Below are 13,978 nucleotides of genomic sequence, written 5' to 3'. Positions count from 1 at the left end.
AATTCTTTCACTTGTTTTGGAGCAATTACTAGACCTGCTAAGTAGTTGCTCCGGACCAACACAAAATTTTCATTTAATGAGTAATATAACACAAAATCATATAGTAAGACAATAATTTTCTTTGAAAAAAATATAATAAACCTTTTAAAATAACCACAAACTTACAATTTTGTAAGGCACAAGGACATAAAATTTCATGTTTTTATTTAAAAAGTTACCACTACATGTCGGAAAAAAAATTACGTTTACTTTATTTTAACTAAGCCAACACAATTACTCTATACTTTTACTTTAGTTGAAAAAATTCACAAAATTCATTTTACTTATGTAGAAGGCCATTATTTTAACTTTCGTAACATGTCATTTTCCTTTTACAAAAGTTATTATATTTACATTGACTTCTAAACAACATAATGAGGGCACAATCAATAATTTCTCAGAATTACCTGAGTCATAACAGGGGCACAACTGAAAATTTCTCAAAATTACTTGGATAATAGTAGACTGCTATAGGGTAGTGGGGGTACGTGCCCCACTGCCCTCATTGCTATAATTTGCTTTGTTCTGCCCTTGTTCAAACTAACAATGAAGTAGCTTTGGGAGCAACTATAACCCCTCCCTCCACCTACAGTTAATTACAATTGAGCCTCTTCTTTATTGGAGATTTCCGAACTTATATGATCAGGATCCAACATCCAACACAAGATGCTTGGTGGCTAAAATTTGGCAATGACACAATTGGTTAATTACTAGCCAAGCATTTTATCTACGCGCCTTGCCACGATTGCTTCAGTGACTGAATGGGTGGACAAGTATTGAGCTCAAAACCAAATGGGCTACACACCAGTATACAGATGGGCAGTGGCCATTTTCCTGAGGAAGTCTTCTAGTTGTCAATGGTTCCAACTCTTTAGTCCCCCCCTACTAATGTCAGTGCCTTTGCCACACATCCTTATAGCTATAATGCCACACTTGGGAGGGCTGATGATTGGGAAGATTACATTTTCTACGGAGGACCAGGGAGAAATCCTGATTGTCCATGACCAAATTCAGAAGGCTCGAGGTCGTTTTATGTATCTCTCGTTTAAGCTTGATTTACAAAGTTTGATTTGAGTCTATTATGAGATTCTCCACATATAGTTGGAGAACAATAAAAGTAAGTGGTAAAGTTTCTTAATTGAAAGAGCCAGAGCCTTTTATCTTCTCATACGTGTAAGATTAATCTTTTTTTCTTTATTTTTATCTTGAATCTGATACATTTGTGTTTATTACAGCCTACCAAGAAAAAAATGGAAATGATTTTTGGTCTGAAAACTCACGTATAATTTCTGATGTCTCAATTTCAAAGGCTGACCTAATATCTTTTGAATTAAAGCCAGAAGATCATAATAATCAACTCAAATTAATAGTAGCACAATGATCCTAGCTAGACTTTCTTTTCTTTCCATATTTCAGATGTGGGATGTCACATAATTCAACTCCTAAGATTTTGAATGAATCTTTGTCAATTAGGGTGGCAACTCAGCCTAGCTACAGCTAGGCCTGTCAACAGTCTAGGTCTAGACCCGGACCCGGACCGGATCCATCAAATAATTCCGAGTATGGGTAGGAGTATAATTCCGTTACCCATACCCGGATTCGAATCCGTTTTGTCAAACAAAAAACGGGTTGGATATAGAATATGGTATTCCTACCCGTATCAGACCCGAACCCGAACATAAATTGATTAATAATTTTAAAAATATATTTATTAATATAATACCCCAAATTTACTTCTCTGACTATTATCCAAATAGTCAGACACTCCAAAGACAGGTGTTGTTGCAAAAACAGGCTTTTGACGGGCCTTTTTTCGGGTAAGCTCGACTCGGATCCGGGACCCATCCGATCTGGTTCCAGGAAAAAGAGTAGAAGACCCGTCGAGTATCCGGGCTAGATTCAAAACTGGTATAGTATGGCGAGTCAGGGTCCGGATTTATTAATTCTGACCCGTTGACAGCCCTAAGCTACAGGCTACTTAAAAGAGTATAGTTTCCAACATTGTATTTGTAGTGGTAACTAGATTGTAATTTTGTTTTGCAAATATGTTGTCCTTTCTGATCTTTTGGAAGGTTAAATAGTTAATTAATTACGCCTAGTGACTGTCAAAAAAAAAAAATTGACACTCTGGAATCTCAATATTATCAACTTGAACTTGAGCTCATGACCGAAACTCAAGGAACTACAGATGATAGGCAAATTCTTTGGTAATTAATCAGTGTTTAACTATTGTTAAAGACTAAAATTGATGGTTCAATAGTATCAACAAGCCTATATGTCTTGACATATGTAGGGTTTTCTAGTTAATTTAGACAGTACATTTACAGAATTATAGTCATCACTCATGACGATTAGGCCAATTCAAGACGTAAACCATTATTGTACTTCTTATCACAAAAAAAAGCCTTGATTTTAAGACACTTAAAATATCAATAATAAATGGTGTATCAATAATAAAAGGTGAGATCATTTTCGTCTTTTATATATCCTATAAGGTCCTCACTAGCTGTTGCTTATTTTCATCCAATTCCCAGCTTTGCTTGAAGAGGTAAGTATTCACGTAGCTTTCCAATTGCGAAGTTTGCTGACAAAATTATGTTTGACATAGCCATCGACTTAGATAAGGATAGAGTTGTTAAACGAGTCGAGCTCGAGCTCGAGCATAGGACAATCGAGCTCGACTCGAACCCCTAATCGAGCTAGCTCGATTACTAATTCGAGCTTCACAAGGCACTTGAGCTCGACTCAATGTGGTGGTAAAAAACTCGAGCTCGGGCTCGAACTCGAGTTTGAAATCGAGCCGAGCTCGAGCTCGCGAAAAATGTCAGTGATAGCTTACTAAAAAAAAAAAAAAATCAGTGATCCTAAGTTTCCGGTGTTCTGCTGCTACATACAAGTCCAATCATTGGTTCTTTTTCTTTATCTCGAGGATGGAACTTGAGCGCCCTTTATCACCACGATTTCATATATTTTTTACTAAGATATATAAAAAAAAAGAGGGAATTATCGAGTGAGTATATGCTGAAAATTCCAGCTTTCATATCCCTCTTCACTCTAGAAAAACCATTGCTTCAAATTTAAACTGTTGTTAACAACTAGATGAAAACACAATTCCGTTAATTTTGTAAGCATTAGAACGTAGTAGCAAAAACTGCACTCGGAGTACATCGTGTTAAAAAAAAAAAAAAGATAGACAGGAAAATGATAGTTTAAGGGGCGCTTTGCAACCTGAAGAAAGTTGAGGGTGTATCTTACAATTAAACCTGAAAGATTTTCTGGGTTAAAGCTCTCAAATGCTTCTTCAGTAGTGTGTCTTTCTTGAAAATTATCAGCTCAAAAGCTGAAAGAATGAGGCAAACAGGGAGAGAGTGGGATTTTTGTAAAGGGTGGTTCACGAGTAGTGACGGTGGCGAGAATGGAGGGTGCTCCGTATGGTGAGTTAGTGACGGTGGGTGCGGTTGCGGCTGCGGCTGCGGAATAGAAAGAGTTGACAGAAATCAGAGGAGGCGCCTGGCCGTTGTTGCTGCGGCTGCGGCTGGTGGTGAGAATGGCGGCTGCGGGGTGAGGCTGCGGTTGCGGGGTGCGGCGTGAGAATAGAGGTTGCGGGGATTGGGGTGCGGCTGCGGGGTGACGGCTATGGGATGGGAAAACGAAGGACCAAACGAGGAAAAGAAGAATTAGGGCTACACGGGAGATGACTTTGTTAAAGTACCACATACACATTGAAATGACGAAAATGCCCTTATTTTTCGAGCTCGGCTTGTGTTTTAAACGAGTATTGATTAGAACTCGAGCTCGGCTCGTTTCTCTCTGTAAACGAGCCGAGCCAAGCCCTTATCGAGCCGGGTCGAGCTCAACTCACGAGCTGCCCAGTTCGATTAACAGCTTTAGATAGCCAAGAAAAGGGCGGTTAGATTGATGCTGGATTTTACAATTATTTATTAGCGACGACCGGCCCATATGAACTAAGGTCGTGCATGACTACCAATACCATGCATAGATTATCATCTACATGAAAAAAAAAATCATCTATGTTATATACGTATGTCATCTATAGTTGTATTAACTGTTTATGTGATTTAGTATTCATAATGGAAGTCGAAGAATTGTTCATCTAGTGATTAAACTTAAGACTGCAAGAACTAATGGTCGTGGATTCAATATCTAATTTTTTTTTTACTTCTTAAATTCCATCATTCTCATGTTTTAAAAATAATATACATAACAGAAGGCAAGTTCTCATTTAATATTTCATCTAATTTTATAGCTTGGTTTTTGAGAATCAATTTTGTTTTGATATTTTTCATATTTGAATCTAGATTTTATGTTTTTAATAGTAAAAAAATAGTTAAAATCTAGTATCTACCAATAGCTTAAGCTCATTCTGATTTTTCTCTATACTCACTTCCCATAGTAAAATTTTTGTGCTTTACAGTTCGGGATGGAAAATCTATGGAGAGGGTGGGAAAGTTAAAATTTTTAAAAAAATCATAACAAAATTTTGCAAAATCTATAGCGTACAATAACAAGCCCACAATAATATCGTATTATAAAGCTCTTTTTTGTGTTCTCCAACCCTTAGTATGAATTAAGAATTTATGCACAAAAATCAAAATACAACAATTAGACACGACACTCCAAATCCTAAAGTAACCTTACAAGTCTATGTCACTTCCAAGTCCCTTACTAGTGTAAAATCAATCTCCAATTTTCTATGAAAGAAGCTTCAATTGGCTATGAAATAACCTGAAAATATTAAAGTCACCTAGCTAGGGGCTAGGCTAGGAGTTGTAGTCTTGAATTGAGAAGGAAAGAAAAAGCTACAAATATGAAAGTAGAGAATTGCCAACACTTCAGCCATAGGTGATCCCTCTGAAACTTGATGAAGGAGAGAAAATCTATTGCAAAGCCTGTGAACTACTCATAATTGAACCATTTCTTGGTTGTCTTTCTTGTACCTATTACCTCCATGATCACTGTCTTAATACTCCTCGGTCTCTACAGCATCCATCTCACCCTGATCACCCCTTGACCCTTCTTCCAATTCCAACCTATCCCACTGGAGCCTTCTCCTGCAATGGCTATGGATCACACGGAACTGGCTTCAGCTATAGTTGTGCCCACTGCGAATTCGACCTTCACATGAACTGCGCATTATTTTTGTCAGCCACAACAAAGATAGTTGAGCATCCTCATGCACTGAAATTAATCTTTAATCATCCTCAGATCTTCGCTTGTAATATATGTAGTGCAGCAGTTGACAAACAATTTTGGAGCTATTACTGCAGTGATTGTGACTTTGGAATCCATTTGGGCTGTACCAAACATGGTCAACAGCATTTCTGTGGGGCATCTAGTAGTAGATCAAATAATCAATCTGCCATGACTTAGCCATCGGGTGCAGTCGATGCAGTGGATCGTCACAGGGAAGTCATGAATGAGACGAGGGAAAATCAGCTTGCCTTGTTGACTTTACAGAATCAGATACACTACTCACAAGCAGTAGCGGATCGCGCGAGATGGGAATGTCCTCGTTACTGAAGTAAACTCATGAACTGCTGAAGCTGAACCCTCAAGGTTGGACGGCCCAAGAACATCATATCCTTTTCTTTTTTTGGTGCAAAATATCATAATTGTTTGTGTACTATTGGCAAATTACTATAACACATAAGCTTTGTATATGTAAAATAGCATACATATGGGAACTAGATTATGCAGTTCTGCTCTGCGCTTTGCAAGCCTTAATCAGGATGATGGTTGATAAATGAAGCAGAGCGTGTTACTATTCTACGAGGTTCTAGCATTGATAGTAGGATGTGGAATGTCTTGTTGATGATGGGCTCATTTCCCTGATTTTTGTGATGGATGCTTAGTCCCAGTATTTAATTCAAAAAATATCCTACACCCCAAAAAAATGAAATAAAAAAATACTTCCTTGATTGGAGGAGGTTGAGGAATTGATTTTTTGTCCATATGTTGCTGACCAATTGAATTGAGAAGTTAAAAGGGGTGTTCTGGCCTGCCATCAAAGGACCAGATTTAGCGTCCTGGCATTGTCCCACGAAGACACCTTTGAGCTCAGGCTAATAGTGAATGGAGAAGTAATTAAATCTTGCGTTACAAATTGATCCAGCTAGCAGTGAAATTAGTTCCCACTCAAATTATGCTTCAGTACCGTAGCTATGGTAATGAAACAGTTTTTACCTAATGTAACGTGCAATCATACTTTTAGCGCCCATTTGAAATTATTATCCTTAGGATGCTAACTTACGCATTAAGATAGATTCATCGTTATATAGTTCTAAAATTAATACTCCACAAAGAAAATGCTTTAAATCTCTTCCGCAATTGGAGGGGAATGATAATCGATTGCTTCCACCTTTCATTGCACGACTCAAGCTCAAATGCTCGAACGATCTTGATCTAACCTCAAATGCCACAAGTGCACCCATGAGTGGCCCAACTGTAACATTCCAAAGTTAAACCCACTCGTAATTATGAGAGAATAAAAAATTGCGTTTGGAAATCTCAAACCATTACAAAATTTCAACCCATTACAAATTTCTACCAAAAGTTGACGATTTAATCTTTTGTCACTAGTATTCGAGCGTCATATTGAAGAAAACCCACCAAAAATGGTTTGCCCTAAGAGGAACTTCACCAGCATTCTGGAACAAGGTAAATTCAAGCATATGTTGAGCTCCCTCAACAAGCCACATGGTGCAAAGGTGCATAATATTACAATAGCAGAAATCCTTGATAAAGTTGAATAAAACCGTGGAAATTACCCTGAAATTCAGCCAATCTTTCAGATATTTCGAGTCATAGAAAATCACAAACAATTAACCCTCAAACCCCAACAGTTCAAATGGACGTAGATTGAAACATTAATTCACACACTCCAAATGTGCACAATAGTAACAACTTGAACAAGAATATGCCCAGCAACCCTTTTCCACAGGTCCATGACAGACATAGCATTCGAAATCCTTTAACTCGGCCTCCTCTGCCACGGCCTTCCCCTTTCCCTCTGCCTTATCTTGCAATCGAAACGAGTAAGACAACATGAAAGGATGCTCGTGATCTTCGCGATACTCGACTTCAGGCAGCGAAGCACAGTCGACATGAAGATCATATTTGCAACTTATACAATGGTAGGTAAAACCATGACCAGGATTTCCGCAGGCGTTACAAGTGAACTCTCCATCGCCATAAGGTGGGAAGAAATGAAGAATCAAAGGATGCTTGGGATGTGAATTGTGCTTCACTTTCCTGGGAAGATCAATGCAGGAATGGTGGAGGATGAAGTCACAGCTTGGCTTGGTGCAATTATAAGCTGAACCCAGAATTTGTACCTCACAACCTGAGCATATATTTACTTGATCATCATCTTCTTCTTCAACTTCCACCAGCTCCAACGGGTGGCGGTGGCTGAAATGGCTGATCACCTGCAGCTTCATCTCCTCTGTTTCCATTTCTTTTGTCGGTATGCCAGTTTGTTTGGGCAATTAAAAATCAAAGTCAAATGACCCTTAATTTTCGCTCATTTGCGGACAAGTTCCGCGAACTTTATAAAGTAATGGACTTTTGTTTATTATTTTTCAATTACCTAGAATAGAATATTGTTAACAGTTCAGAGTCCATTTTCTGGTTTATCACCATATTGAAGAGGTCATTTGTTAACTCCCCCGGAACAATTCGGTATTTATCTTATTTAATTAGGTCATGTCAATACAAATTGACTCAATTGATAAGAATCGAATTTTTTTCACAAAAGATTGTGTGTTAAAATCTTATTGTAGTTGTAAGAATTGTGTTGATGAGCGATCCATACTGACCTTTATAAGTGGCCTATGGTACTGAAAGCATGTCCTGATCCGTGATGATAACCAGAATCGAAACCATCTAAACTTTTGAAAGCAAAAAAAAATTATTAGGTCCTCGAGTCGTGGAGTATTAAAGACGTTCGTGTAAACATTTGTTTGGTGCGACTGATCGCCATGGGGTAGACGTAGACCGGAGACTTGGGGTTGGCGGAAAGGGAATGCGAAGGTATTAAAAATTTAAGAAAAGACTGAATCATACTTTTCCATTTGTATACAGATCTTGGCTTGATCCGTGCTCTGCGGTTGCCGCGTTTTAATGTCCATTTCTTATTGATTGTCGAATTGCTATTGACTATTACCATGCAATTTTCTGAAATATTTAAGAGATTGAGTAATGAGAAGTTTGTATATATGTTACTATCATGACTGTAATAAGCTCACTATTAAGTCAACGTTTTTGTTTACACGTATGAAACATTTACTACAGATCAGCCATTTCATTTCTGATAGTATTTCTTTAACCTCTTGTGTGTTTAGATTTACAATTATGATGAGATCCGTGCCATTATTGTCTAAAATTAACCATTTTCTTCTCTAGTGGAATTTTTTTTCAATTACTTGTGCTGCTGAGCTTATGCAACAATTTTCTTGAATCAGCCAACTTTCTTAACTCTACCAGGTATAATGTTTTACACGAACAAATCTAAATGCACATGAAAATTAAAATTTTTTTTTTCAAAATTGAGTATGCAGTATATGTCATGACTCTAGCCCTTTTCTAGTTAGGCTAATATTGATGACACTTTTTTTCTCTTAGGGTTAATGATACCTCACTATTTTGATGTGTTTTTTTAAAAGATTTTTATAAAGGACACTCGGTAAGACAAAAACACCGGTTGATGCATCTGAATTGTATTTAACTTACCATACTAATGCATGCGATGTCATCAACAATCATCGATATTTTGAAAAGATTTTTATGAAGAACACCCGATGAGACAAAAACACTGATTGATACATCCGAATTATATTTAACTTACCATGTCAATGCATGCGCTCACATTTATTACCCCATTGCATTTAGACACCATAGGGTGTCATTAACAATCATCGGAATACCTTTAATGACCCATTTTTGAGTAAAATGCTTCCACTGTTTCAGTTCATCAAAAGAATTGGTCCTGTAGAAGGGGCAAATGCTAGACAATGAGGAATTGGATTGGACGTAGACGTGGGTCCAACGGTCGGTGTAAAAGGGAGACGTGGGAAGGCATTGACTTGATGTGGATTCTGGCGTCATTGGACCGGAGGACTTTGGAAGATAAGATCTAGAAAAACGCGCAGGTAATTCCGTCGTAACTTCAGCGAGTCCCGGACGGATTTTGAACGCAAAAAGATAATTGGAGTTGGAGCATGCAAAAGCACGACAGTTTTCTTCATGGATCAGGCAAAAATATAAACTCTTTTTTTTTCGTGTGTACAAAAAAGATTCTTTAGCTTTTGCAATTTTCCAAGCAACATGCAAAGTCAAAAACAAGCAGAAGACTGCAGAAACTCAAGACAGCAGGTCAAGAAAAGAAACGGAAATTTTTGTAGTTGAGTGAAATTATTCATGCTTAGTTCAGAAATATAAATTATCATGTAAGAACCAGGAAATGCACGGGAAAAAAGCTATAGACAAATCTCCAAACCTCCAAAGTCCAAAGTCACCAATCAACTTCGGATATGAGTTATGGCCCAGTCAACTATATATTCACCAATTAATTAAAGAATCTTACAGGTTGGCATATGTTTAATTTCTCTAGTTGCGGATTTGATTTATAATTTCCAAAAAGGAAAACAAATTCAACGTTGAACAACCAACTTTCCTTGCTCTTGCTTGTGCATTGTAGGCCAAATTTGTACCATATACTTGGTTCATTCCCATCAAAGACTCTCCTTTATTCACATCATCTGAGAGAAAATTCAGGAAAAAAAAATAGAGAAATGGAGTACAAGCACTTCAGCCATGTTCATGGCCTGGTCTATCAGCAATTGCCACAAGGCACAGAAGTTCATTGCTCCGGCTGCAAATTTCCGGGCTCCGGCTGTCTTTACTCATGTTGGCAGTGCAGTTACTTTCTTCACGAGCAATGTTTTCAGGCAAGCCGTTCTCTCAAACACCCTTCCCATCCCGCTCATCCTTTAACTTTAGTCCCATATCCTACTTATCCCTCCAATTCTTTCTACTGCAACACTTGTAATCTTGTTGGAAATGGCTTTTCTTATTGTTGTTCTGAATGTGATTTTGACCTTCATGTTCATTGTGCCTTCAAGCCTAATGCGACTCCTTTGCAAGAAACTTTGTCCCCTGCTCCTAACTACCACAGTTACCCGAATGTTGGGTATGGAACACAGAATTTTAGTCCTCATCCATCATCTCCAATTGATCAAACTGCCGGCTATTCTTTCCATAATGCCAATTTTCCCTCGAGTTATCCTGCATCATCTGAAACAGGGAGCTATTATGAAAGCATCCAACATAATGCTAGCTCAAATCCTCCCCTGCATAACTCCCCGATGCCTAGTGGCTACCCTGGATCCATCCAACATAATGCTACCCCAAATCCTCCATCCAATACCTCATTGATGCCTAATACCTATCAGGAATCCATCCAACATAATGCTAGCTTTAACGCTCCCCCGCATAACTCACCGATGCCTAATCTTAATGCCTCACCAGCTAGTGTGCCGAGCCATCAGGTTTCAGGGACTGCTCCAGCTGGAAATTCTCCTGTCGTTAATAGCCAAATAAAACCACCAGAGGCAAGTTCTTCAGTGCCGCAGCCATCTGAGCCGGTTAGAATCTCACTGCTCAGTAATCCATCAAAAGTACAGGAGGTCAAGCATTTCAGCCATCAACATGCGCTGCAACTAAATGACATCAAAGATACATCTCCAAAAGTGTGCTCAGGCTGTGAGGATAATCTTACAGGCTCAGCTTATAGCTGCGTTGAATCCCAATGCAATTTCCACCTCCACAAGTCCTGTTTCGAGTTGCCACGAGAGATTCGTCATAAATCTCACCTTGATCACCCCCTCACACTACTAGCTAAACCAGCTTCACATTACACAGATGGTCAGTTTGCCTGCAACGCCTGTCTTCAGAGTGGGGCCGCATTTGTGTACAATTGTGAGTCTTGCTCGTTTGATCTCCATGTCGAATGTGTTTCATTGCCCGAAAGCATCATAAGGCCAGACCATAAGCATCCCCTTAAGCTATTCTACTCCAATCCTGTGCCAAAGGAAGAGGGACAGCAGGTAACTTTTGTGTGTGATGTGTGTCAAAAGCCAGTGCACGAAATTGCGTGGATTTACTATTGCCATGAATGTGACTTTGGTACTCATCTGGAATGTGCTGTGTATGAAACTCAACCTGTTCAGAAGACTGAAGAAGAATTGGTTCGTGAAGCTGAACTTAAGCTGGCCATGCTTCAGCTTCTAATGAATGGTGTTCGTGATACTGCAAACGTGGTAAATAGTTCAAATGTTGTCTATCGTGCAACAGACAAAAATTGAAAACTAGCGCTAGCAGCAGGGGCTGGGAAAGTAACCCCTTCTGAATTGTTTTTCCTTTCTTTCTCGGGCACATTGATCAATGGTATCATAGTTTCTCTTCAATTTAAACTATTTGGTTGTATTTGTCTGTACTTCTCTGAAATTGTGTAGAGGTTCAATCATGAATATTTGATAATGTCCTCCATTAATTGCAATTCTGCTTCAAAGCTAGTACTATATGAGTATTTGAGCCTATTTTCATCTTGATTTAATTAGCCAAACAGTGATCCTGGATCTTAACTAAATGGTCTCTGTCCTTGGGACCCAAGTCCCTTTATCTTTTGTGCCTTTTTTGGTACAAATAACTGAACAAGGACCAATCACCTGACTAAACCTGTCGAGTTTAATAGCATTAATCTCCACATGAATATGTTAGCAGTCTCATATGGGAACAATGTAAAGTATTGATTCTCTACTTAAATTTGGTAACATCATACTAAAATAGTTCATCTAGCATCAATTAATGCCATAAAAATTTGCTATGTCTCAACAAAATTTGCCCAAATATCCTACTATTTGCTTTGTGCTAAATAGCAAATGGCACATGAACAGTTACGCAGTTGCCGATGAGTCCCAACACTATCTTCATCTAGACCCTAAAGTAAAGATGTTTTGCTAGTTGAAAATAGGAGGGTTCCTTTACTCACATTTCCCTGATACAAGCAAGTAATAAAAGAGGTTAGTGCAATGATATCCCCACAATAATATAAAACAGCTATATTCATGTCAAAAAACTCTCAAGTGATGTATATAACTTATTTTTACACTTGCGATCCTAGGGGTAGTCTAGCGTAAAGTGGATCCTCGAATTGAATGAGGTTTTGAATTCGAATATTTTCCTAAATTTGAACCTCTCGTCTAATCTGGATGCGTCGTGAGAGCCGCAGCGTATCTTCCGATTTGGTGTGTCGACTTGAATTCTAAGTGGTTCAAATCGGAAAATGCTCGGGCACCCAAAAAAAATACTCTACACATGAAATAAGAGAATTTATTATTACATTGGTGGATGGACTACTTATTTGACGGATAACACTACAGAGTAGGAACGGAATCGTCTATCCCTTTTGGATCATCTAAGGGTATAATGATTTAAAGTTGACCAAGACTCACCCTCGATGGAGTAGCTATAGGTTGTCAGTCTCCCTTAGTTACAGACCTCCTCTTAATTTTGTTTTTGGGCCTCGGAAAAAGTCAATTTAATATAAGTCAACGTCAAATATATTGCAAGTCTTTATTTTTTATAAATAAATTTACAGAGAAGAATTAGAAAGTCAACTGCCGGGAGCCTCGCATTTATTTGCATTGTCCCTCGACAGAGTGGCAATGACAACCGGAAGCAGAATACAATTACAAAAGTCAACAAAATGCAAAGTCATTTATACATTTCTACTCGATTGGGGGTGGAAGAGATTGATATCTTATGTAAACGGAGTAAAATTTTACCTAAGAAAGGTATACATTTAAATGGTAAAAAGTTTGCAGAGAGGAAGAGATTGATGTCTTGTATAGTTAATCAAGTCAATAATATATTGTTTATGCATACATCAAAGTGCTGGACAGCTGCCAAAAACATATATGTTCAGTCAAGTAGATACACGCTCTGTTTAATAACCCAATTTAATACTTAAATTTAATATATTCAGATCTTAATATATTCAGACTGTTTGATAATAAAAAATTGAATATCTGAATTAATTAAGTACCACTGAATTTTCTAGGCAAAACTTGCTCCCAAAATTAAGGGTCTGTTTGATAACATAAAGAAGTGGTGAATCTGAATTTTTTTAGACATTCAGATGTTTTGAGTGTTTAATAAATGAAAATCTATTTGCTGAACTTGTTAAGCAGTGCTGAACCTGTGTGTATTTTTTTCAGCATAAGAATCCTAACTGAATGCTTAATTCTGATAAGAATCAATAGAATTACTTTAACTACCTTATCTTATCTATCAAATCTACTCTTGTTTGTTAATTATGTTCAAAATTCATATCTAATTAAACAATATAATATTCTCTATTTAACGATTTTTAGTTTCTCTTTTCTCCGTTTTAATGACTTTCACATCTTTTCCATACTCCTCATATAATATATTTCATATTTTATATTAATTTGATTTAAAAATAAATATTGTCATTTTCATTCTTAACAATTTTTAACTAATTAAATCATAGATTCTATTTCTTTTTTGAATGAAAGGATATAAGGGCAAAATTGTCAAATTAAACTTATTAAGCATTCAGTTATAAATATTTATCAAACAGTATAAATATGTTTAGCATTAAAATTCAGACATTCATATATTTTTTTCAGTGCTTAAAATTCAGCAAATTAATTGTTTCAGTATTCAGATTTCAAAATTCAGATTCAGTTTTGTCAAACGGAACCTAAGTGATAAGTTATTCACTTATTACTGAATGTGATATGCACTCAAATGTATTAGATTTAATATTTAACAATTCAATAATTTAATGGATTTAGATTTCAGATTTGAGATTTCAGAATTTAGTTTACAGATT

At 37.3% G+C, this 13,978-nt stretch overlaps 2 protein-coding genes across 2 annotated transcripts; one reads left to right on the top strand and one right to left on the bottom strand.

The window, feature by feature from the left end:
* Window positions 1-6,926: 6,926 nt before the first annotated feature.
* Window positions 6,927-7,514, bottom strand: LOC113732179 (protein VACUOLELESS GAMETOPHYTES). The gene has a single exon (XM_027257828.2). The coding sequence runs from the start codon at window positions 7,512-7,514 to the stop codon at window positions 6,927-6,929; it is 588 nt and encodes a 195-aa protein (XP_027113629.2).
* A 2,198-nt stretch (window positions 7,515-9,712) lies between these two features.
* LOC140035262 (uncharacterized) lies at window positions 9,713-11,617 on the top strand. Its single transcript, XM_072075510.1, has one exon. The coding sequence runs from the start codon at window positions 9,852-9,854 to the stop codon at window positions 11,421-11,423; it is 1,572 nt and encodes a 523-aa protein (XP_071931611.1). The 5' UTR covers window positions 9,713-9,851; the 3' UTR covers window positions 11,424-11,617.
* Window positions 11,618-13,978: the final 2,361 nt, after the last annotated feature.

Source organism: Coffea arabica, chromosome 2c (assembly GCF_036785885.1).
Source record: "Coffea arabica cultivar ET-39 chromosome 2c, Coffea Arabica ET-39 HiFi, whole genome shotgun sequence".
NCBI lineage: Eukaryota > Viridiplantae > Streptophyta > Magnoliopsida > Gentianales > Rubiaceae > Coffea > Coffea arabica.
This window is presented reverse-complemented; position numbering and strand designations above follow the sequence as displayed.